Raw genomic sequence first — 26,548 nt, forward strand, 5'->3', positions numbered from 1 at the left:
TTTATAATTAAGTGTTTTAAAGTGTTTTAAATTTGTTGTTAGCTGCCCTGAGCCTGGTTTTTGAACTGGGAAGGGCAGGGTATAATAACAACAACAACAACAACAACAACAACAATAATAATAATAATAATAAAAACAATGATGGAACTCACACCCACATGAGGCAGTGGTGGCTTCCAACTTGAATAGCTATAAAAGGTAAAGGTAAAGGGACCCCTGACCATTAGGTCTAGTCGTGACCGACTCTGGGGTTGCGGCGCTCATCTCGCTTTATTGGCTGAGGGAACCAGCGTACAGCTTCCGGGTCATGTGGCCAGCAGGACTAAGCCGCTTCTGGTGAACCAGAGCAGCGCACGGAAATGCCGTTTACCTTCCCGCCGGAGCGGTACCTATTTATCTACTTGCACTTTGACATGCTTTTGAACTGCTAGGTTGGCAGGAGCAGGGACCGAGCAACAGGAGCTCACCCAATCGCGGAGATTCAAACCGCCAACCTTCTGATCGGCAAGTCCTAGGCTCTGTGGTTTAACCCACAGCGCCACCCAGTCCCTAGCTATAAAAGAGGATGAGGCAAATTCATGGAGGAGAGACCTATGGACTAGCCATGACACTGTGCTCTGTGTCTACAGCTGGAGGCAACAATGATTCTGAAGGCCAGTTGCTGGAAACCACAGGAAGGGAGATTGTTCTTGTGTTCAAATCCTGCTTGCTGGTTTCCCACAGACACCTAGTTGTTCACTGTGAGAACAGGATGCAACTGGCTCTTCTGATGTCCTTACGCTAGCCCTCTAAAAGACAGGGGGCTGGAGGGTCCGTGGGATCGCTTCCAACTGTACTCACGGATCCTCCTCCGTCCACAGCGCTAAGGGATTCTGGCCAACTCCACAGCCAACGCTGATCTCCGTACCCCGAGAAATTCACACAGAAGTATTTCAGTTGACACAGAAGAGCCCTGCAGCTGCATCAGATCCAAGATTTCCACAACGGTGAAGCAGGAGCCACAATGGGAAGCCCACCAGTGGGTCCCAAGCACAAGATCCCTCTCTGACAGTTGCTCCAAAGCGACTGGTATCCCGGGGCAGATTGTCTCAAGCAATTAAGACATAGCGTAGCCCTCATGGTTGGTAGCCACCAACAGCCTTACTACCCTCCCTGAAATTGTCTAATTCCCTTTTAAAGCCATCACCAGTGGTACCTCGGATTACAGACGCTTCAGGTTACAGACGCTTCAGGTTACAGACTCCGCTAACCCAGAAATAGTACCTCAGGTTAAGAATTTTTGACTGTCTGCGCATGCGCGAGAGGAGAAACCCGTAAGCAATGCATTTCGTTACTTCTGGGTCGCCGCGGAGCGCAACCCAAAAGCAGTCAACCTGAAGCAACTTCAACCCGAAGTATGACTGTATTCAAAAAAATCAAAACTCAGGCGCCAATTTCTAGACATTTTACAGTTCCATACTCATCTTTATCCACACAAGCTACAGCGTGCATTCAAAGCGCTTCACTTATGCCAACCTGGTGCCCTCTTAATGTTTTGGACTACAGTGGTACCTCGGGTTACATACGCTTCAGATTACAGACTCCGCTAACCCAGAAATATTACCTCAGATTAAGAACTTTGCTTCAGGATGAGAACAGAAATTGTGCAGCGGCGGCAGGAGGCCCCATTAGCTAAAGTGATGCGTCAGGTTAAGAATAGTTTCAGGGTAAGAACGGACCTCCAGAACGAATTAAGTTCTTAACCCAAGGTACCACTGTATAATAATAATAATAATAATAATAATAATAATAATAATAATAATAATAATAATATAATACCCCAGCCAGCCACTCTGAGCAGCTTTCAAGTTCCAACTAATATAAAAACACAACTTAGTGAACAGGGGGGCTGTACACTTTAAAAAAACACAAAACACCAATCCGTGCCCCCGAACTCAGCATCTAAAAGACACAGCACAAATAGGAAAGGGAGTGGGATGGAAAGCAAGCGAAATTAGCCCCCCAGTTAACAAAGATAGGGAGTTCTACTCCTGTCCTTGAAGCTTTTAGAACGTAAACAGAGGAGGGAGGGGAGGTGACAAATGTGATCTGCTGGCCTGTACACAGAGCCCTGCTCCCTCTGCTGCAGAGTCAAATAGTTTTATTTGAATTCATGATGCCTGTCTGACTACTACACTCAGTGCTGTCCAATTCCCCGAATATTTTTCTGCAGGCTTCTATATATCCGTGGACTGCTGCCTTGCCTTGGTGTAATGGACTGGATGAGAGCCAACAAACTGAAGCTCAATCCAGATAAGACGGAGGCACTGTTAGCGGGCGGTTCCTTAGACCTGATGGATGGGAGGTTGCCTTGATATGGTTACACTGCCTTTGAAGGAATGGTTGTGCAGCTTGTGAGAACTTCTGGATCCTTTGCTGTCACTTTGAGTTCCCTTGGCAAAAAAAAAGAGTGACCAATAAATTTAATAAATAGTAATCATGCATGCATGCACAAGCTATAAGGCAAATTGCAGCAGGCATTGCTCCCTATGTACAGATGACAAGGGGGCTCTGCATAATTTCCTGAGCTTCACAAAGAGAATTTCTAAATATATATATATTTAGATGTAAAATCTTGGCAAACAGCTTCTGATGTTAACTGGGGGAGGCGGGAGGCTTGGAGAATGATATGTGTACAGTCATACCTCGGGTTACAGACGCTTCAGGTTGCATTTTTTCGGGTTACGGACCGCCAAAACCTGGACGTACCGGAATGGGTTACTTCCGGGTTTCGGCAGTTGTGCATGCGCAGAAGCACTAAATTGTGCTTTGCGCATGCGCAGAAGCACCAAATCGCAACCCGTGCGTGCGCAGACGCGCCGCTGCAGGTTGCGGACACTGCAAGTTGCGAGCGTGCATCCTGCACGGATCACGTTCGCAACCTGAGGGTCCACTGTACTTGTTTTCTTCACCAGTTGAATGGAAAACATGTTAAAGGGTAGATTGGCTGTTTGAGCCCTGGGCCTCTGAGATGGCCTGGTGGGAAGCCAGGAGGTCAGAAGAGAATCAACAGACGCAGGTAGTGGGGACATCTGGAAAGAGTGGTGGGGGGACTCTCTGAGAGAGGGGGGTCCGACTCAAAGGTCATAGAATCGTAGAACTGTAGAGTTGGAAGAGACCCCCAAAAATGTCTAGTCCAGCTCCTGCAATGCAGGAATCCAGGAACTACAAAGCTTAGAGGTGGCATTGCCATACCAGAACACACACACCCCAGTACTGCTCCCTGGATCCCGCCCCCCACTCTATCTTTATCCTAGAGGTGGCCAGCATGTTGCAGCTGCCCAATGTTGTTGCACTACAACTCCCAGACTGCCTGGTGCGGATGGGAGTTGTAGTCCAAGGGTACCTAGAGAGCACCAGGCTGGCAAAGGCTTTAAGGATCTCTTGGAACACACACAAGATGATGGCATTTCTCTGCCCAGAAACAGCCTCTTATTTATACCCGCCAAGTGGATAGGACAGAAAGTGTTACAGGTCTCCCAGGAAGAATATTTAATAGCTGGTTGTTTTCATTCCCTGCTCGCTCATAAAGCAAATGCAGCCCACATTTCACTGGAAAGGCAAGCCTTTCTCCTCCGCCCTCCTTTGCTCTCGCCCTCCCCTTCCCGCTCTTCCACCTTCACAACCAAGAGAGGTGCCCTGCCAGGAGGGCCCAGAGGGCCAACCCACTTCTGTCATGCTCAGGCCTCAAAAGAAGGGTGGGGCATCCCTAAAGGGAGTGGGTGGCGCTGTGGTCTAAACCACTGAGCCTCTTGGGCTTGCCAATCAGAAGGTCAGCAGTTCGAATCCGTGCAATGGGGTGAGCTCCCACTGCTCTGTCCCAGCTTCTGCCAACCTAGCAGTTTGAAAGCATACCAGTGTGAGTGGATAAATAGGTACTGCTGTGGCGGAAAGGTAAATGGTGTTTCCATGTGCTCTGGCACTCATCATGGTGTCCCATTGCACCAGAAGCTGTTCAATCATGCTGGCCACATGACCCGGAAAGCTGTCTGTGGACAAACGCCAGCTCCCTCGGCCTGAAGCGAGATGAATGCTGCACCCCATAGTTGCCTTTGACTGGTGGGTGGATGATACGGAGCTATACCAAAATTTCTTAGCTGGTGGTAGAGTCTGCTCGCCGTTAAATTTCGGCATAATCCCTATCTACCGTGCTCCATCCTACTTAACATCGCTTATGGCCGCGTCTCACCAATATGCCTTCATTAGAGCTAGGTTCAATGTTTTTCCAACAAATGTCCTGAGACATAGATTCACTAAGGGCCAAGTCCCTTCAATGTGTGCTTGTGATATGAAAACATCTGAATCTCTACAGCATGTCATGTTTATCTGCCCTATGTACAGTTCAGCTCGTGCTAGTATACTAAACTCCATAATTCAGCCTATGGCTGACAAACCAGTAGACCTACAGCTTGCCTGGGTTCTTCAAGATGTGGATCCTTATATTACCCTACAGGTTGCAAAATTCCTAACAGCCATCCTCTCATACAAGAGACGGAATGGAACGTTAGCCGATTATTGATAGTTATAAGAATTTTCTACAATGACATCAGATATTGATTTTAGCGTAGTGCCTAAATCTTAATCTTAAATTTTTCTCTTGAATTGCTAATATCTGTCCTTGTGAGCTGTGAATTGTGTTATATTATTGGTGGCTTGTACGAGGCCACTGTTTTATTTGTTTTGTTTTGTTGTGTTGTGCTTTATGATGGGCGTAAAGTCGAATAAACATTTTCATATTTTTTTTGACTGGACTTAACCATCCAGGGGTCTTTTACTTTATCTAGAGCATCCCTCCTCTGTCCCATAGCCAATACAGTGGTACCTCAGGTTAAGTGCTTAATTCATTCTGGAGGTCTGTTCTTAACCTGAAACTGTTCTTAACCTGAAGCACCACTTTAGCTAATGGGGCCTCGTGCTGCTGCCACGCCGCCGGAGCACGATTTATGTTCTCATCCTGAAGCAAAGTTCTTAACCCGATGTACTATTTCTGGGTTAGCGGAGCCTGTAACCTGAAGTGTATGTAACCCGAGGTACCACTGTAAGTGCTTTATAGCTATAGTTTGGAGCAGGGGCCCGCACGGTTTACAGACGTGATTTCCGGTGCCATGGAAGCAAGTCCCTGCACTGTGCTGTACCGGTTTAGCGCAGCGGGCGGGGACTCGCCAAGCAGGTGGCTCGGTTTGGGGCGGCTCATGGGCCGGTTAAACAACCCCCGTGGGCTGCTTGTGGCCCATGGGCCTTAGGTTGCTGACCCCTGGTTGGGAGGGTAGGGACCCCCCCCCCTATTTAATGCAAATTTGTAACATGATAGTCCAGACCAAAATTAGAGGGGGGTGGCCTCTGACACTTATTTTACACTGGGACAAATTTCTGAAATTGTGTGTGGCATGGAGAAAGTGATAGAGAAAAGTTCCCACCCCACCCACTCTCACAGCAATAGAACTTGTGGGCGTTTAATGATTCTGGAGGATTCAGGACAAAAAAAATAAAGTTCAAGAGTAAAGTCTTCTTGTCTGGGCAGCCCAAGACCTTCATACACGCTGCCCAGGCTTGCGCCCCAGGGAGGTTGCTTTGGTGCTGCTAATGCAGCAGTTGGATTTCACTTCTGGAGGCGCACTCCATTGTCTTTTGAGACAGATGCATGTCAGCCAGCACATAGTGAAACTTAACTCGCTCTGCAGGAGGCAGTGATGGGCACCAACCTAGGCAGCTTTAAAAGGGGATTAGACAAATCCATAGGGAGGGCTCTCAATGGCTACTCAGCATGGTGGCAATGCTCTGCTTCCACAGTTGAAGCCAGCAAAGCTTCCAAATACCAGTTGCTGGAAACAACTAGAGGGGAAAGTGTTTTTGTGCTTGAATGCTGCTTGCAGGTTTCCCATTGGGGCAGCTGGTTAGCTACTATGTTAACAAGGTAAAGGTAGAGGGACCCCTGACCATTACGTCCAGTCGGCGCCGACTGGGGTTGCGGCACTCATCTCGCTTTACTGGCCAAGGGAGCCGGCGTACAGCTTCCAGGTCATATGGGCCAGCATGACTAAGCCACTTCTGGCAAACCAGAGCAGCGCACGGAAACGCTGTTTACCTTCCCGCCGGAGCAGTACCTATTTATCTACTTGCACTTTGACTGCTTTCGAACTGCTAGGTTGGCAGGAGCAGGGACAGAGCAACGGGAGCTCACCCCATCACGGGGATTCGAACCGCCGACCTTCTGATCGGCAAGTCCGAGGTTCTGTGGTTTAACCCACAGCGCCACCTGCGTCCCATATGAGAACAAGACGCTGGAATAAATGGGCTGTTGACCTGATCCAGCAGGCTCTTCTCATGTTCTTATACACAAAGTGATCCTGTTGTCAGTTTATAACTACAGATGGTGACCTTAAGCAGGCATTTGATCGAATCTCTAGAACAGTGTTTCCCAACCACTGTTCCGCGGCACACTAGTGTGCCGCGAGATGTTGCCTGGTGTGCCGCGGGAAAAATTAAAAAATTCGATTTTTTTTTTTAAAGTCAAATTTTCGATTGGGGCACCGTCACTAGATGACCCCTGGGGTTCCCTCCCTCCCTCCCGCACCCGGCCTCTCCCCCTCCGTCCCCGGCGCGGGGGCTGCCGGGATCCGTAGTCCCCTCGCCCTTGGGCTCCGCGCCCGCGCGGGGTGCGAGAACTACGTTTCCCAGCGTGGCCTGGTGGGCCGGGCGTTTTGTTTGAAGTGCTCTTCTCCCGGCCATGGAATGAGCGCAGTGGCGGCGGCCGGGCGGGCAGGGGCTCTTCCGCGCAGACCCCGCGCAGCCTGCCTGTGCCCCCGCGGAGATCGGGCGGCAGGATGGAGCCCGGGGATCCCCGCGGAGGCGGAGCGGCGGAGGCGGAGGCTGCCCCCCAGGTAGGGCTGCGTCGGGGGGGGTTATTTTTGCAATGCTGCATCCGCGCCGGAGGGGATGCATCGGACCGCGGGGAGACCCCTTGGCGGGCGTGCAAGGCAATGCATGCGTGCAGGCGTTGCATGGAGTGCAGTGCAATGCAATGGCAACGCGGCGCCCTGCATGCATGCATGCAACTTCCACTGGCGCTCCGGACTTGGCAGGTGAGGGGGGTCCCCAGTGGGCGGCAGAGAGAGCCGGGAGGGCGAAGGGGAGCCGGGGGGGAGCAGCGCTGCTCCCCGAGCCGAGCCCGGGGGGAAACTTCGGCGTCGTTGCGCCGGGTGTTGGAAGCGGAGGCTGGCGGGGGCCCCTCACCTGCAAAACCTGGTCGCCTCTCATATATTTCGTGCATTGCATTCATCGCCCACTTTCTCCTCCAAGGAGCTCCCGGGGGCGTGCGTGGTTCTCCCCGTGTTATCCTCGCAACAACAGCCCTGCGAGGTGGGTCAGGCGAGTGGCCCAAGGGAGCACCCAGGGATTGTTCTGGCCAGGTGGGGTGATTTGAACCCTGCTCTCTGCCCGGTCTTCGTCCTCGTTTAGCCCCCACATGTGCATGACTGTGCATGACTGAGGTTTTCCCCCCTCGTCTTGGCTATGGTGTGAGTCTGTGCTGTTAATTAATGGGGTTCTGCCTTCGGAGAAGATGAGCCAGCCCTCAAGGAGGTGATTATGTAATTTGCTAGCAATTCATGTCCCTCCCGGCGTGACGCTGCACGCTGACGTCACGGGGCTGTAATGGTGGTGTGCCTCGAGATTTTTTTCATGAAACAAGTGTGCCTTTGCCCAAAAAAGGTTGGGAAACACTGCTCTAGAAAGCAGCTATGGACAAAACTGGCTGCTACAAAGATCGATCGTCGTCTCCTTCATCTGATTATCAGCCTCCATACAAACACCTTTCTGAGAATCAGGCTAGACAATAAAGGCCTAGTCTCCAACCCTGTTACCACCACTAGAGGGGTAAGACAGGGTTGTCTATTATTGGCCCCAGCATTGTTTAATTTTTACATTAACTCACTGGTGACCCACATGGCCAATGATGCTTTCCACCCCCCCAAATTAGCAGGCCGATCTCTGAATGTTCTTCTGTAGGCGGACGCCGCCGCACTTCTTGCCAGATCCCCTATTGGACTGAGGAGAATGTTGCAAGCTCTACATGAATACTGTGATCAGCATGAGCTCCAACCCAACTATGCTAAGACCAAGATCATGGTCTTCTCTGCCCGTCTGAGACTCCATCGATGGTCGATGAACGGGATCCCCTTAGAGCACGTTAACTGCTTTAAATATCTGGGACAAGTAATACGGTCAAATAGGTCTTTTCTGGCCCATAGAGACTATCTAACAACCAACGCATCTAAAGCAGCCATCCAGATTAGATCCCTATATGCTAAGAATCAGGCTCAATCAGTGAAGATAGCCTTGAGACTCTTTCAAATAAAAGTCCTCCCCCTTCTTTTGGTGGGCATTTCTTTAGGCTCCCGTAGGGATTTTTTGAAACTGGATTCTATCCAAACGCGATTCCTTAGAGCCATCCTTAGGATTCCCCCCTCGGTAGCGGGTGCGGTTATGAGACTAGAGGTCAGCTGGCAAGCTCTACGGTATGTGGCCTTGAAGACGAAGCTCTGGCTATGGCTCAAGCACCGGCTCATAGGACACACCGGCCCATAGAACGCACCTAGTTTTTTGGGGGGGAAATAAAGAAAAAAAAAATCCCCCCCAGGTGCGGGGCTGGAAGAACCAGGTCGGGGAACAGCGGGAAGGCGCGCTCCGCCTCCCCGCTGTCCCCTGAGCTTGTGGGGCTGGCGATGGGGAGAAGTGCGCTGAGCCTGGGAATGCAGGCAGCTCTGCGCGACCATCGGGAGCCGGGCGGGGCTTCGCGCCCCACTCCCAATGGCCACGCAGAGCTGCACTGAGCCCGGGACTGCAGGCAGCTCTGCGCGGCCTTCGGAGCAGGTCTCCCGAGGGTTGCGCAGAGCTTCCTGAAGCCTGGAGAGCGAGAGGGGTCAGTGCGCACCAACCCCTCTCGCTCTCCAGGCTTCAGCGAAAGCCTGCATTCGCCCCATAGGACGCACACACATTTCCCCTTCATTTTTGGAGGGGAAAAAGTGCGTCCTATAGGGCGAAAAATACGGTATATGCTGGGTAGTAATGCCATTATGTTAGTAGGACCCCCGCTGGTGCAATCGGAAGAGGGAGGGGTTGTGAGATGGTGAGCTGACCCTGCTTGACCCCTTACGGTTGCTCAGTGCTCATTCCTGCTGCCTCAACTGCCTCCAGTTCAATCTCCTCCACCCCACAGCCGGTCAAGGCCCACTACCATGTAAGACCAAGCCGGGAAGCTTTGATCCTATATATAGTGGTACCTCGAGTTACAAACGCCTCAGGTTAGAAACGCTTCAGGTTACCAACTCCACTAACCTGGAGGAGGTAGGTAGCCGTGTTGGTCTGCCGTAGTCAAAACAAAATAAAAAAATTCCTTCCAGTAGCTCCTTAGAGACCAACTAAGTTTGTTATTGGTATGAGCTTTCGTGTGCATTCACACTTCTTCAGATACTTCTGTTTCAGTGTATCTCAAAAAGTGTGCATGCGCATGAAAGCTCATACCAATAACAAACTTAGTTGGTCTCTAAGGTGCTACTGGAAGGATTTTTTTAATTTTGTTTTAACCTGGAAGAGTTACCTTGAGTTGAGAACTTTGTCCCAGGATGAGAACGGAAATTGTGTGCCGGCGGCGCAGCGGCAGCAAGAGGCCCCATTAGCAAAAGCTTGCCTCTAGTTAAGGACAGTTTCAGGTTAAGAACGGACCTCCGGAACAAATTAAGTTCGTAACTAGAGGAACCACTGTACTGTACATCTCTCCTGTCACCATGGACTTACCCACACTTAGCTTTTGCCCTGCCTGTTTCCAGGCAAACTTTTTTGTCTTGTTCCAGAGCTTTCTGCAGGAAAAGCTCCAGAGAAGGGGGGGGGGGGGGAAGGAGCTTGGATACAGAGGTTTTAAATTCCAGATTGTGCCTGGGAAGAGTGAAGAAAGGTAAGTGTGGATAAGCCCCATGTCTACAGAGCTTTGGAGAGAAGGAGCAAGAGCCAGTGGGGTGTAGTGGTTAAAGTGTCAGACTAGGATCTGGGAGAGATCCCGTTTCAAATCCCCATTCAGCCATGAAGCTCACTGTGTGAACTTGGAAGGACAGTCACTACCCCTCAGCCTGAACTACCTCACAAGGGGAACCATGTATGCAGGGGCAGACTTTTGTAATATGCCCCCCCCAATGGATCTTCTCAATTTTGTACCCCCTCAATTCAGTGCACCCTGCGCACAGGAACCACCCACATCGCCCTAAATCTGGTGCTGACGTACTCCACTGACCATTAGGTCCAGTTGTAGCCGACTCTGGGGTTGCGGCACTCATCTCGCTTTATTGGCCGAGGGAGCCGGTGTACAGCTTCCAGGTCATGTGTCCATCAGGACTAAGCCGCTTCTGGCGAACCAGAGCAGCGCACAGAAACGCCGTTTACCTTCCCGCCGGAGCGGTACCTATTTATCTACTTGCACTTTGATGTGCTTTCAAACTGCTAGGTTAGCAGGAGCTGGGACTGAGCAATGGGAGCTCACCCCGTCGCGGGGATTCAAACTGCCGACCTTCTGATCGGCAAGTCCTAAGCTCTGTGTTTATTTTATTTTTTTAAGAAATTTTTATTGGTTTTACAAAGTTTTAATAAACATAAACAAACAAACAAACAAACACACAAACAAACATGTATAATTTCATATCCTTTTTTCCCCTTAAACCTTACTTCATCGACTTCCCCATACCTCCCCTTTCTACATCCCAATTTCCAAAATTATTTCAGCAAATCCTAACAAAACTTAATTTTGTCAAATTTTTCCCTTATTCTTTTCTTTTACTTAATCTTTACAGCTGTAACCCCCATTTTTCCCTAGAACCTCGACATTTTAACATTCATAAGCTCTGTGGTTTAACCCACAGCGCCACCCACGTCCCTTGAACTCCTTAGGATGTGGTATAAATGCAATAAATAAATACGACTTGGGGTACTGTGGGAAATGCCCTTGGCACAAACAAGAACAAGCCAAGCGTAAGGGGTAAAATGGGAAGTGGTGCTTCTGAATACCGGTTGCTGGGCAACCATAAGATGGGAGAGTTCTCTTGGGATCAGATCCTGCTTGTGGGTTTCCAACAAGAGGCACCTATCTGCTCTTTTTATGTTCGTATTTCGAATCTGGTCGGCCCCTGTCAAAAGAGGCTGCCTGGTCTGACCCGCTTGACTACAACTCCCATCAGCCCCTGCCAGCGCGGCCGTACGACGCTGAGGATGACGGGAGATGTAGTCCAAAAACACCTGAAGGGCGCCTGGTTGGAGAAGGCTCCCTCAGACGCCTCCTCCCTGTCCCCACACCGCCTGCCCCTCAGAGGCTGGCTGTTTCAGACTAGCTCCCTACCCCCGCCCTCCGTGGAGGAGCCCTGCCCCGCGCCACGACGCGCGGCTCCTTTAAGAAGCCATGTAAACAAAGTCCCATTCCACCCCGCGCATTCCCCTGCCCCGTCCCGGCGCGCGCGCGCAACAGTCTCTTCCCCCCCCGCGTCCTGCGCGGTGACGTCACTGCGGCGCGACCGGCGGCTCCCTCCTCTACGCCGCCGCAGAGCAGCCGAGCCATTCCGAAAGCCCGCGCGGCGGCCGCAGCGGCGGCGGCGTCCCTGGTTCTCAGCCCTCGAGGCCCCCGCTTGACGCCGAGTGCGTGAGGAGGGCCGGCGCCAGTGCGCAGGCGCGGCAGCCCTGGCTGGGTCGCCTGCGGTGGGAGGGGGCGAGAAGCGGCGGCGGCGGCAGCGAGAGCGGCGGCGGGAGCGGAACATGAATGGAGCAAAATGGCGGATCATGTGCAGGTGAGGGGATGCGCGAGGGAGAGCGGGGCTCGGCGGACAGGCCGCGCCGCCGGGCCAGAGACCTGAGGGGGCTCTCGGGGCCTAGCCTGGCGGGGGCCACTCGGGGGCCGGGCCTAGCCTGCCGGGGGCCGTGTGAGAGAGCGCGCGCGCGCGGGCCGAGCTCGGCGGGCGCCTCCTGGGCCTGCACCGGAATGGAGGAGGAGGAGGAGGAGGACGGGCGCCCGGGAGAAGTTCGCGGCCGGGCCGGTGGGAGGGTGGCCGCCGGTTCGAGGCGCGTGGCTCCCCGGTCACGGCCGGAGCCCTGGGCCCGTGTAGCTCACGACCACTGGCTGGCAGGCAGCGGCGGCTCTCCGGGAGGGCTCCCCACCTGGAGATGCCGGCGGGGGCTGAGGCTGGGAGCTTCCCTCATGCAAGGCAGGTGCCCCGCCGAGGAGCGCTGTGGCCAGGCGGAGGAAGAGGCGCGGGCGGGAGAAGCGGGGTCGGATCCGGCCCGGGGGTACTTCATTGGGGTTTGATGCTTTCTGGGTTTGGGAAGGGGGCCAAAAGATAGAGCACAGCAGAGCTAGGAAGCCCAAAACCCAACAACTAGCCTCGGCCCACTTCTTAGTCACTTGCCTCGGCTGCACTGGCTTCCACGGAAGGGATAGCAAAAACAACCTTCTGCCCTCTCTCTAGTCCCAAGTAGCGCGGCAGCGTTGTGCCGGAATTTTTATTCCTCTTTTGCAAAGTCTGCTTTGGTCAGTCCAGCCTCCTTGGTGGTCTTTTTGCCAGGACTGTGCTGTGGTTTAGGAAGAATGGAGAACTTGCAGGAGTTGCTCGGAGGGGGATGTGGACCTTGGGCTCCTCCAGGGCAGTGGCTCTGGGCATAACATCCCCCAGCCTGCTCCTTCTGGATTTGGTACCTCCAAGTGCCACAAGGGTGAGCTGTTCATTTGCTCGTAACTTGGCTGTGCAAGTTCTTGGAGATGAAATGCTTTGGAGTCACTTTGCACATTGCAGAGAAAAATGGCTCCCTGCTCCTCCACCACCCATCATAGGTTGACATGTCTTTTCTGAAAGGCATTTGTGTAACTCCTTATAATTATTCCCCCAGGAACAGCAGCAGACTGAGAGGAGGTATGTGTGTACCATCTCCCCTCAGATTTACAAGTGGCTATGGTTGACAGCAAGTGGGAATGCGAGCACCTGTCTGTTGGAATGCATGAAGTGCCCCAAGTGTTTCCCAGATAGATTTCTTTTCTTTTTTCATTTTCCTTAAATTTCCCATTACTAATAAGAATTAGTAATGGTCTGATTAAATGTGAACTTTGGCTGTATGTAGATCATTCTAGCAGAATAGTTAAGCTATAGAACTCACTCCCACAGGAGACGATGATGGCCACCAACCTGAATGGCTTCAAAAGAAGATAAGACGAAACAGCTATTGACGGCCACTGGCTATGAGGTCTATACTGTGCCTTCACAGTTGGCGCAGCAATGCTTCAGAATACACTACAGGAGGCAAGAGTGCTCCCTGTGTTGGGGCCTGCTTGCAGGCTTTCCTTTGGGCATCTGATTGTCCACTGTGAGAATAAGACACAATGGACAATTGGCCTGATCCAGCAGGCTCTTTATATGTTCTTATGTTAATCTTTGGGTATATTCACTAGTCATTTGTTTTAATACACCATATGCGCAAATGTAAAATAAGTTTCTCAAGTTTCATAATGGCAAAACATCCGGTTTTCTGTTAAGTTTGTTCAGGCTGCCTTTATACCAGGTGAGCTTTCTTGTCCATTGAGCCCAGGATTGTCTACTCTAGCTTGCTCCAGCTCTGCAGTCTTCAGTGAATGCCTTTTCCACCACCTGATTCCCTAACTAGAGATTGAACTTCGCTCTACTATCAAAAGTTTCAAGTTACCATCAACGGGGATGATAATTTAAATTCATTCCAATGAATGTATTTATTTATTGCATATATATCTCACCTTTTCTCAAAGGAGCTCAAGGTGACGTACATGTTTCTCCCCTTCCTCATTTAATCCCTGTGAGGTAGGTTAGGCTGAGTGGCAGCGACTGATTCATAGAATCATAGAATCATAGAGTTGGAAGAGACCACAAGGGCCATCGAGTCCAACCCCCTGCCAAGCAGGAAACACCATCAGAGCACTCCTGACATATGGTTGTCAAGCCTCTGCTTAAAGACCTCCAAAGAAGGAGACTCCACCACACTCCTTGGCAGCAAATTCCACTGTCGAACAGCTCTTATTGTCAGGAAGTTCTTCCTAATGTTTAGGTGGAATCTTCTTTCTTGTAGTTTGGCTCCATTGCTCCGTGTCCGCTTCTCTGGAGCAGCAGAAAACAACCTTTCTCCCTCCTCTATGTGACATCCTTTTATATATTTGAACATGGCTATCATATCACCCCTTAACCTCCTCTTCTCCAGGCTAAACATGCCCAGCTCCCTTAGCCGTTCCTCATAAGGCATCGTTTCCAGGCCTTTGACCATTTTGGTTGCCCTCCTCTGGACACGTTCCAGTTTGTCAGTGTCCTTCTTGAATTGTGGTGCCCAGAACTGGACACAGTACTCCAGGTGTGGTCTGACCAGAGCAGAATACAGTGGCACTATTACTTCCCTTGATCTAGATGCTATACTCCTATTGATGCAGCCCAGAATTGCATTGGCTTTTTTAGCTGCTGCGTCACACTGTTGGCTCATGTCAAGTTTGTGGTCAACCAAGACTCCTAGATCCTTTTCACATGTACTGCTCTCAAGCCAGGTGTCACCCATCTTGTATTTGTGCCTCTCATTTTTTTTGCCCAAGTGCAATACTTTACATTTCTCCCTGTTAAAATTCATCTTGTTTGTTTTTGCCCAGTTCTCTAATCTGTCAAGGTCGTTTTGAAGTGTGATCCTGTCCTCTGGGGTGTTAGCCACCCCTCCCAGTTTGGTGTCATCTGCAAATTTGATCAGGATGCCCTTGAGTCCATCATCCAAGTCGTTGATAAAGATGTTGAATAAGACCGGGCCCAAGACAGAACCCTGTGGCACCCCACTAGTCACTCTTCTCCAGTGGCTAGGTGATTCAAGGTCACCTACTGAGCTTTGTGTCCGAGTGGAGATTTGAATCCTGGTCTTCTAGGTTCTAGTCCAGCCCTCTAACCTCTACACCACACTGGCACGAGTAGAATCATAGAATTTCAGAGTGGGAAGGGAACACAAGAGTAATCTGCTCCAACCCTCTGCAATGCAGGGTTCTTTTGCCTAATGTGGGGCTTGAACCCACAACCCTAAAATTAAGGAGTACCTTGAATGTCCTTCTCTAGTGAAGTCTGGTGTATACCAAATGTGAAAAAGCCCACTGCTTCCCTGATAAACTGCAGGTTCTGGTTGGCTTCCAAGCAGCTTGGATTTAACACATCTCAATCAATTCAGAACTTTATTGCTTGGATCATACTGACTATATGTGGTGATCTTGTGAATAAATGAACATGAGTTCTCAGCTTTTAAAACAAAAAAAACACTAGCCCTCCTTGCATAAAGATATTGACCTGGCAAGCAGTTATTTACAGGTCTAGTGTATGATTCCCCACACCAATGCTTGGGTGGATATATTTCATTGCAGGATGTATGGGGGTCCAAATGCAGAGAGGTAATCTGGATTTGCTGATAGATCTCTGGATTGTTTGCAGCAAACTGGCAAGGAGTTCTGTCTCCTAGTTTAAGAGTAGCAGCAACAAAATTACCCTCCTCCCAACACACATAAACACACACACACACAACTAACCTAATTTGTACTTCTAAAAGGGAGAAAGCTTGGGGTAGCTAGGAGCCCCTTTTGTGGAAAAAACTGTGAGCTCTGGAATGCAAAGCACATTCCTGGGTTCAGTTTTAAGTGTATGTTTTTTGCACCAGCTGTGATTGATAGATCTTGGGGTTCTAGTAAAAATTGTAAGTAAATCCAGCAAGCAAGAAGCCTGTCCACACCTCTCCTCAGGTCAACCTTCAGTCAGATAATAGGAAGTTCCAGTTCAATAGAGAGAGACCTGTGTTTACCAGGTGTTACCTGTCAGTTTAATATTGAAAAAGAAATGATTAACAAATAATGTATGTGTACGTGAGAAGGGAAGTTACCCAGCAGGTAAGAGCCTGATGGATCACTCCAATGGTAGATCCAGTTCAGCATCTTGTTCTCACAGTGGCCAACCAGATGCCCATTGTGGGAAACCTGCAAGCACAACCTGAACACGACCATTTTTCACTCCTGCAGTTTCCAGCAACTGGTATTCGCAAGCATTTCTGCTCTTCTGACCAATAGCCATTGATAGCCCTCTCCTCCACAAATGTGTAACCTTTCATCACATTCTAAAACCCAAGAAGGTATCTGTAAATAAAAATAAATAAATAACATCCCCTCCCTCTCCTTGTTTTGTTTGGGCAACCCTTCAAAATACTGCCACAGGTGCAGAGAGTTGCAGTTTTCTTCCTGCAGATAGGATAGCCATTTTGTCTTGTTTTTTTAGTCTACAGGCCCTTGTTGCTTTCAGTTCAGTTGTCATCTGAATGTAGCACATGGTAGATGCCTCTGAACTCAACTGCATATCAAGAGCAGTAGCTGCTTGAACCACCTTCTCCCTGACTGTTTCTCTCAGCTGTCCTGTTTGTCCTCCTTTCTGGGATTTAATGGTAAAACTAGTTGGGTGGTTTTAGAAATTGTTCTAAGAGAGAGTTCTTTACTGTCACAGCAGGATGTTGTTGGCTGGTGTGGATTGCATTTGAACAGAACTTTTCTGGAAGCAGGCCTTGTTGGGTATCACATTTGGGCTTTTGAAATAATCCTTCCTAGGTAAGATTGGATAGTTATCTTGGAGGGTTTTTTCCCTCACTCTGTAGCACATGACATGTTGTCTAGAGCTGTTCTTCTAGAGCCCTGTACTTGCTCTCAGTTTGTGGTGCACTGCTGTCATCTGGATTCGGTAGATAGCCAGATCAGAGAAGAGGTGGTGAATGGCACAAGATTGGACAAGATAGCATGGCTCTTTTAGTTCTGATCTTATGTAAATGTTCTCTACCCACCCTAATGCACTCCTGGGCAACTTGTAAGTCATCAAGGCAAGCACAGTCCAATACAGATTATGGCCTGCTGGGGTCTTGATCAGTCCTATGTTTTGCGATCCCTGGGAATTGGCAAAAGGTAGTCTGTTTAGGCCATGGAGGTCCACAAGTTAGAATCATGGAATTTTAGGTTGGAAGGGATCCTGAGGGTCATCTAGTCCAACCCCCCGCAGTGCAGGAATAATTTGTGTAGTTTTATGCAAGCCTTCCCCAGCCTAGTTTCATCTCCCCATGACTGCAACTCCTTTCAGCCCCAACCAGCTTGGCCATATAAGGCTGAGGGGAGTTGACTGTAAAACATCTGGAGGACACTGGGTTGGGGATGGCTGGTTTGGATACAGGAACAGATCAGTGCTTATTCTCTAGCCCTGTAACGGCTTGAAAAACAAGGCTGCCACTGTTAACTGAGGGAGAAAGTTGGTGTACAGTGGTACCTCAGGTTACATACGCTTCAGGTTACAGACTCCGCTAACCCAGAAATATTACCTCTGGTTAAGAACTTTGCTTCAGGATGAGAATAGAAATCGTGCAGCAGGAGGCCCCATTAGCTAAAGTGGTGCTTCAGGTTAAGAACAGTTTCAGGTTAAGAACGGACCTCCGGAACGAATTAAGTACTTAACCCGAGGTACCACTGTATTTTTGCTCGGTGCTCATGACTTTTGCTTTGGACTTGGAAGGGCTGTTATTCTGCATATCCATTGCAGAAGATGCTCAGAGTGGCTTGATGCTGCCGTTATTGGAAAGTATGTTGAAGCCATCATTTGAATGTCCCAGTCCCATTTGAATGTTTCTCCAAACAGCAGGTTCTGCGATAGTCAAAAAAGTACAGCAAAGGTGGGCTTTCCCTAACCCTACTGCTGCCCCACTTGTCTACTTTTGAGTTTTCTTCTCTTCAGTATCGCTGCCTGTTGAAAGTGTATCTGTCTGTGTTGCTGTTATGGGACTGCTTGTGATGTCAGCCCCAACACCACACATCATGATGGCTACCATAAAACAACTGACTTGGTGTATATTTCTTTCATTCAGTTGTTTGAGCTTTGGGAAGAGAATCTACATAACATAAAGTAGCACTTTTTCAGTCCTTTCTGTAGCATTCCCTCTACCCCTACCCCCAGAGTATAAAGTGGCAATAATCATCATCATCATCATCATCATCAAAAAACTCAACTCTATTAAAACAAAAAGTGCCTAGATTATCAGTTGTGGCAACCGTAACCGAGCTTTAAGGTGCCATTCGGTGATTAGATTATACATCTGAGTTTCTAACACTGCTTACTGATAACTGCTTGTACTATAGCAGTACTGACATCTGTTATACTCTTCACTACACTGCCTGACATTTTATCAGTACCAATGCCCACTTAACTGTTCAGCATGCTATCAGTACCTGCCGTCTTTTTAAATCAGTCACCTGACCAATATAGTGTTTCCCATTTGGTTCTGACTTCAACTTCTGGAATGGCTTTAGACTCCACCCTGGCCTCAGTTAAAGTTACTAAGGGACTTTTGGGAACCCTTTGGTCCTCGGGAATTGGCCATCGAAAGTTTTGCTGTCAGCACTCCCATCACTAGCAGATGGGCTTTTCCTGATGTTTCACATCTCCCAAGAAGTGCAGTTCTCTCTCCAGTCCACTTCCTGACATCCAGTTGCTGCAAGACACCTGAGGCATTTAAGCATCAGCTTTGACTTCACATATGCCCCTGTTCCACCAGCATTTTACATTTGGGTGCCAAACTCCACCGTTCCATTCACACTCGGTGCATGAGCCCAGTGGGTTGTTGGTTGCCACCAGGCTTCAAAATTAAGCCTGGCGCCAGGCGCATTTCAGACTTAAAGATTCTGCATTTGTGAGCACCTCAAAAAGTCAGCATGCCATTTTCTGTGCCTGGCTGATACTCGAGGATTGCCTAAAAGTACAGTGGTGCCCCGCAAGACGAATGACTCGCAAGACGGAAAACTCGCTAGACGAAAGAGTTTTCCGTTTTGGAGGTGCTTCGCAAAACAAATCTCCTATGGGCTTGCTTCGCAAGACGAAAATGTCTTGCGAGTTCCTGCGGTTTTTTTCCCCTCCCCCCTTTTTTTCTAAGCCGCTAAGCCACTTATCAGCTGATCCGATAAGCCGCTAATAGCGCTAATCCTCTAATCCATCAATGGGCTTGCTTCGCAAGACGAAAAAACCGCTAGACGAAGAGAATCACAGAACGGATTCTTTTCGTCTTGCGAGGCACCACTGTATATATCTTGAAGCCTCGAAATACGGTATGTGTTAAGGATAGACAATATGCTGAGGAGTTTAACAATAAAGAGTAGAGTGTTTTGAAAATTGAAGTATGGTACCAATATTTTTATTGTAAACACCAAATTAAACATGTATTAACAATTTCTGTTAAAAATGTGATATTAACAGTGTTTCACTTAAGTGAATTGTGTATTAGTTCATGCTTATCAAAATAATAAACAAAAAGTGTTGCCGACCCCTTCCCCCAAATGGCGACTAGACATTCTGTTTTGGCGCCCACAACCCAGGTTCCAGGAGCCATTTGGCTCCTAGTTTTTCTATCCCAGTTTCTAACAATGGTTGCTGTACTAGGTATGCAGTAGAGTTTGTCTCACTTCCCATGGCACCATCAGTTAAACCCTCCGTCGCCGCCTTTTAAAAGAGGTGATCAAAGCCCTGCTCTGAAAGGGTGCAGTGGGATCTACTGGCTTAATGGGTTCCGTTCAAAGTATTTCGCCGTTGCCCATACTAGACAATAAGGATAGGGTTTTTTTTAAAAAAATATGTTTATTTAACTTTATGAAGTAATCAAAATACTCTACAACAAAACAAAGAGTTAGGTGGTGAGTTGCTGTTATAAATCCATAGTACATGGTTGGATATGACATTGGGACATGAAGAGGTTCAATCCAAAATCAGACTAGAAAATAAGATCATTGTTTTCACAGGAACAGAGAGAGCCAGTAATAGTGGATATCGGTATGCTGTCAGTACCAAATAAAAAATTGATGGGAACCTACCAGACATGAGATTGTTTCTTATTAAACCTCAAAAAACATGCACCGTGGGGTGGTTTAGTCCATTGGCTTGGTGACTTGAGAAGCATGCATCAAATGGGTCAACTTTTCTGAAATTACAATATGTATAGGGTCTTCTTAAACCAAAGGTGAGTGAGAGGTGACATGATAGAAGTTCATAAAATGGCTCAGCTCTGCCTCCACAGTTGGAGAAAACAATGCTCATGAATTCCAGTTGCTGGCTACCCTAGGAGTGGAGATTGCTCTGGTGCTCAAATTCTGTGTGAACAGGTCAAGATGCTGGACTAGATGGGCTCCCTTTAGCCTGATCTAGCAGACTCCTGTAGTTTTATTATGAAAGAGGAGGTGGAGTGCTTGCTGCATCCTTATCTAGTGTGCACAGGGCTCCTGCACTGCATCGCTGCTATGCTCAATACTACTTTATCTAGGTTCAAAGGCTTGATATTGTCCAGCCATAGTAAGGAATAATCCCCACCCTTGGGTTGGCCAAACACATGCCTTCATTGGCTGGCAGCTGGGAAATGAGCATTTGGCAAGTCTGAACAGGATGGTGTAGCTGGAGGGGCAGACACAGAATGGGGCACCAAGGGGGTTGAAATGTTCTGCACTCTTGTCATTTGGAAAGGAAAACAGCCATCCCTAAGAATCTCCAAAAGCCATCTTAGAGTGTGTTTGAATGAATCAGTCTTTTTAAGTGGCCACAAACTGAGTTTTTCTGTGGCTCTCAACATTGCAGTTTGTTCTGTATGGTTTCATTGGGGTTTTTAATAGTGTGATCTAGCCATCTAGTGTTAAGTAGTTTATTTTAGAACTTTTTGTGTAGATGTACATAAGCCACATTGTGATGGTTATACCTAAAAGGCAGTCTAAGAATTCCTTAATAATAATATTAATAATAATAATAGAGTTCCATATCCGCTGCCCTCATTCTTCAAATAATGAATGCAGAAAGATGGAGATGGTTTTTGCAACTGAGAGATTTACCGTATTTTTCGTCCCATAGGACGCACCTAGTTTTTTTTGGGGGGGAATAAAGGAAATCCCCCCCCTTTATTTCTTCCCCCAAACCAGGTCAGGGAATCCAAACCAGGTCGGGGAACAGCAGGATGGCGGCGCTGCGCCTCCCCGCTTTCGCCCGAGCTTGTGGGGCTGCCCGATGTCTGCCCGAAGTGCGGGGCGCTCTGCTTCAGCGCTCCCCGCGCTCTGTGCAGCAGGCTGCTATCCGTAGCCTAGGGAGCCCTGCGGGAACTCCCGCAGGGCTCCCCAGGCTACGGATGTCTGCCCGGCGTGCGGGGCGCTTGCTTCAGGGCGCCCATGCGCCGGGCAGCAGGCTGCTATCCGCAGCCTAGGGAGCCCTGCGGGAACTCCCGCGGGCTCCCCAGGCTTGCTGATAGCTTCCTGAAGCCTGGAGAGCGAGAGGGGTCGGTGTGGTTTGTCAGCGAAAGCCTGTATTTGCCCCATAGGACGCACATAGATTTCCCCTTCATTTTTGGAGGGGGAAAAGTGCATCCTATAGGGCGAAAAATACGGTATTCAACTTGGGAAATACAGGAAGACTCCAAGAAGCTGGGCTGCGTTAGCACAACCTGCAGTTTACCTACACTGCTGTCTAGCCTTCCAAGCTTGAGGTTGCACCTTCCAGAGAGGAAGGTGAAGTAGCAGAGCTGTTATTAGTTGCTACTCACTCTATTGTCTGCTGGCTTCCTAGACCAGGATGAGGTTGCATCACTCTGTCCTTTTTGCCTCCAGCTCAGCCCACGCTGGCTGTGGCCGCCACACTCAGGCACCAGTTATTCCCCCCCCCCCTATAAGAGCATACGAAGAGCCCAACCAAATAAGGCCCATCTAGTCCAGCGTCCTGTTCTCACAGTGGCCAACCAGATGCCCCAAGGGGAAATTTGTAAGCAGGACCTGGCCACAAGAGCACCTTCTTTCTTGCTGTTGTGGTTTTCAGCAGCTGGTGTGCAGAAGTATAGTTGCCTCCAACTGTTGTTCTGGATCACAGGCCCCAAGGAGTGGTTTGATGCAGGGACACCAAAGAAGGATGTCAAAAACACCAGGATGGCCAGTCATAGTTCTTTATTAAAGAAATTTGTGAACTTTGTAAAATTTGTAAACAGTGTGCAAAGCCTTACAGTGAGGGTTTGTCATGACTTCTTTGCACCCAGGCAAACGTGTATACATCTTTTATTCACAAAGCAGCTTATATCAGTTTACCCAGAACCTCCCATCACACCTGGTCCATGAGGCCATAGGTGGCAGCTATCCAAAGCTTCTCCCCTGTCTGGGCCTGGAGCCCAGCATCCCAAGTCTTACAGATAAGTACAGCATCAAAGAAAGCAAATTAGCAGACAGTGGTACCTCGGGTTACAGACGCTTCAGGTTACAGACTCCACTAACCCAGAAATAGTACCTCGGGTTAAGAACTTTGCTTCAGGATGAGAACAGAAATTGTGCGGCGGTGGCAGCGGAAGGCCCCATTATCTAAAGTGGTACCTCAGGTTAAGAACAGTTTCAGGTTAAGAACAGACCTCCAGAACGAATTAAGTTCTTAACCCGAGGTACCACTGTATATCAAAGCAAGTGACTAAACGTATATGAGCTCATTCTTGCAACAACTACCAATTAGTTTGGGGTTATCTTGATTACCAAGATGGCACTTGCAGGCCTTCTGGAACATTTCACCTTTGGTTCAACACATCTGTGAAGGCAAAATATAGCCATTATAGACCAGTAGCTATGGATAGCTCTCTTCTCCAGTATGAGTCTGCCCATTCCTTGTTCCTACACCCCGTTTGATCCTTCTCTTGCACTCCATTCTCTTCTTCTGACCTTTAGACAAGAGGAGAGCCTGCTAGATCAGCCCAATGGCTCTTCTTGTCCAGGATCCTGTTCTCACAGTGGCTGGTGAGATCCCCGTGGGAAGCCACAAGCAGGATTCTCCCACAAGAGCACTCTCCCCTCCTGTGGTTGCCGGCAACTGGTATTTGGAAGCATTGCTGCATCCAGCTGTTGAACATCTGGAGGCTGCAATGCTTCTGAATACCAGTGGCATGCCATCTGAAGCCTAACTTATTAATTGGCTCGTGGCAGCATCTGCATATTCCCTCTCCCGCTGTTTTCCGTGTCTTGCTTTGCTTCTAGACCTGGCTTCTAGCTGCCTATCTCAACTCTCAACTGGTGGAATCCCAGAGTTCATTTTGCTGCCTGTGTGGAGATTCCGCATTCCAACGCACATGCAGTCTTGAAGGCTTCTCCAGTCGTCCTTCCCAGTCTGAGGCATTGACCTTTTTCTGTGTGCTGTTAGTTCCTCAAAATCCTCCTGAGCTCGGCTACTTGTCTCAAGATGTGACAGACCTGCTGAGTCTGCCATGTTTTGGGATGTCAATGCAAAATAAATAGTGGGCAGGGCACAGGGGAGTCTTCTAGCACTGCTTGTTGATGCCTTGGAACAAAAACCGGTTGACATCTGCATAAAACCCCAGACAATACAAGGCATTTGGTTTTTCATCCCCTGGCTTTCAGAACCAGCATTTCAGAAATAAATTTATGCTGTGCAGCTTCAGGAATTGAGCACATTTTAAAAAAATGTCTAGACTTTTAAAGTGTCAGGCTCCTGGGAATTAACATTGAGGATTGCTGTTACAAATGAAATGTAAGCACATAATGAGGATGGGTGTTAGAGAGTGAAATAGACCCAAATGCTGGTGCATATATAGAAACAACATACGCCCTTTTTCTCTGTAGCAGACAACCCTGTATAATGTACCAATCATTCTTGGCACTCTTGATGTTTAATGTACAGAACCAACGTGTGTTGGAAATTCTCATTTGTTGATATCAACAGATGTTAGAATTCCTCAGTCATAGTAAATCTTGGCATGTTTGAAGTACTTTTGCATTCCAGGCCGTTGATCTTCAACGGTGTCCAAACTTTTTTCAAAGAGGGCCAGATTTGATGAAGTGAAGGGCTGCGAGAGCTGACCAAAGGGCCTTTTTTAGGATTGAAGTTGTTATTTCCAGATTAAACCAACCGACGGGCTGAATTAGGCCCCCGAAACGGACTTTGCCCATGCCTGCCTTAGATGATTTATTTCCTCATGGGCATAAAGTTTATAAATAGTATTGTGCAACATAATAATGTGAATTAGATTTTGGGAATCACTAAGGAAACTGTGTTCCACAACATACATGGAGAAGAGAACCACGTTGATTCCATTGCCAATCATTTCCTTAAAGGTAGAGAACTTGTCTCTTTTATACACTCTTTGTTGTTTTCTCCCATCTTTCCTTTTAAACCTGTTTGGGAGACGGATCTTAGAAGAGCAGTGGATAATGTGCCGTGGAGGAAACCATGTCTCGCTCCCCCATTTAAATCTGCCTCCGCAAATATCCAAGAAAAATCTTTTTAAAATAGCCCATCAATAGTTCTTTACATATAACTAGAGTCAGTTCTCCTGTGTATTGGAGGAGATGTGACAAAAAAAGACCCAGTTCACACATGTGGCATCTTACAAGTGTGTGCACAACTTTTGGGTAGAGGTCATGAAGGACTTTTCTGAAATAATAGGTGTGCTGGCGCCTTTAGACCCCAAACTGTGTCTTCTATCAATTTCTGATAAATCAAATATGGACTTAATATATAAAACACTTTTTTTTTTTTTTTGTTCATAACTGCTTGTTTGACCATATTGCAGGGCTGGAAGGAATCCTGGTTTTTCTTTAATCATTTGATTCAACAAAGTAAAGTTTATTCTCATTTCTGAGAAATGAAGTTATAAATTGGGGGTATCTTGGGGTTCATCTAAGCCTATGGATTTTGCCTCTGTTAGGTGGCCATTTGTTATTTAATATGACAGGCCAATCATGGCGGTGGCAAATCCTGATGAAATGTAGCGTTGCTTGGTATTCATAACATTTGTCTTGTACTCTCTCTGTATCAGGTTGGCTTTTGGTGTAACATCTAAATCAATGTGTACTTGAGAATGTACCTTATTTTATGAGGTAATGGTTGTGAACCCTGGATGTGTGGGGAGGTTGGTACTTTCCTCCCCTTTATTTAAGTTCATATTTTCTACTGGATTGTTACTTCACTGTCATGATAGTCTTGAAAAATTAAATGGTAAATGGCTATCTAAAAATGGTCAAATGCAGTGAATTAGTAGAATGAGAACTGTGAAGCCTCAGTACTTAGACACAATTCTCCATTTTTTAAACAACTTGCACAAATTAAATGTTTGGCTTATTCAGGTTCAGATTGTGTGTCCGGGCCTACAAACATGGTTGGCAGAACTACCTAAAGGAGCCCACTGAACTGGAGGCCTTGGAAGTCCTGATCCCAGGACGGAGCTGGTATTTAATGTGGTGGTGGTATTTAGAAGAGCCTCTGGGCTATGTGAGTTTGGAAACAGGGTTCCTTCCAGGTTTCCCTTTGAATTGCTATTACAGTGGTACCTCGGATTGCAGACGGAATCCGTTCCAGAGCTTTGGTCGGATCCTGAGGTTTCCGCAACCAGAGGGACCGCTTCTGCGCATGTGCTCGCAGCGAAACCCGGAAAAATATTTCCGGATTTGCCACATCCATATCCCAAAGGATACGTAACCGGAGGTGAACGTAAGTAGAGGTACCACTGTGCTTTCAAAGGGCTGGAATAGGAGAATGAAAATCTGGTGTTTGCTTCCTATAAGGTGGCAACACAGTTCTTTTAGAGTGTGGTTTTCATCCCCAAGCAAAATGTCAGGGTTTCAAAATTTGTGTTTCGCTTCCCCATGGCTGCATTTTTACTAGCAGGTGCCCTTAAAGGAAGTCCCACCAGAAATATAAAATAAAATAATCAAGCTCTCCTCTTTGGTTTGTTACAGAGTCTAGCCCAGCTAGAGAACCTGTGCAAGCAACTGTATGAGACAACCGACACCACAACACGACTCCAGGCGGAGAAAGCCTTGGTTGAGTTTACCAACAGTCCGGACTGCTTGAACAAGTGCCAGCTTCTCCTTGAAAGAGGGAGTGTACGTAGGCAGAGAAACCCACCACCCTGCTTTCAAACCACCTAAAGTGTTCTCTGGGTATTTGCCTGAGCTCATGGCTTGGTACAGAAAAGCACTGTAGGGGTCCTACTGGTGTGTTCTCTCCTCTGCTCTGCTTACAGCCATGAACTTGAGAACTGATCACTATTGGGTCTCCTTCTGCTTTCTTTTGGAGTAATTTCCACAGAACATCTTGGCCCTTTCTCAGGGCTTTCTATTTAAAATACTTCTAAAGCACTATAAAGGAAGTTGAGTGGAACTATTTCAGAATTAATGTGGTCCACTCTTGAATGATAGTTCATAAGATTCATTGCAGACCAGCATGAGAATTGAGACACCTCCAGCAGACTTCCACAGTTCCTAGCCTTGAACACCTCCTGTGTTCTCTTCTTACACACTCTTTCCTCCAGTATACACGACAGTCTTTCCTGTGAATGCATCTGAGGATCAGACCCTCCTGTCTGTCATGGACTGGCTGAATGCAGAGGAATGGTGGAAGGCACCAGCTGGGGTACACCCAAGGAAAGA

At 48.2% G+C, this 26,548-nt stretch overlaps 1 protein-coding gene across 1 annotated transcript in view; it reads left to right on the top strand.

Annotated features, from left to right (window-relative positions):
* Positions 1 to 11,672: 11,672 nt before the first annotated feature.
* The window catches only part of XPO7 (exportin 7), a 56,940-nt gene continuing 42,064 nt past the window's right edge, over positions 11,673 to 26,548 (top strand). The window contains exons 1-2 of the mRNA XM_081202963.1: positions 11,673 to 11,861; positions 25,856 to 26,002. Of these exons, the coding sequence (XP_081059089.1) occupies positions 11,844 to 11,861; positions 25,856 to 26,002 (165 nt within the window). The 5' untranslated portion in view covers positions 11,673 to 11,843. The remainder of the gene's footprint in view (positions 11,862 to 25,855; positions 26,003 to 26,548) is intronic.

Source organism: Podarcis bocagei (assembly GCF_964188305.1).
Source record: "Podarcis bocagei genome assembly, chromosome: 7".
NCBI lineage: Eukaryota > Metazoa > Chordata > Lepidosauria > Squamata > Lacertidae > Podarcis > Podarcis bocagei.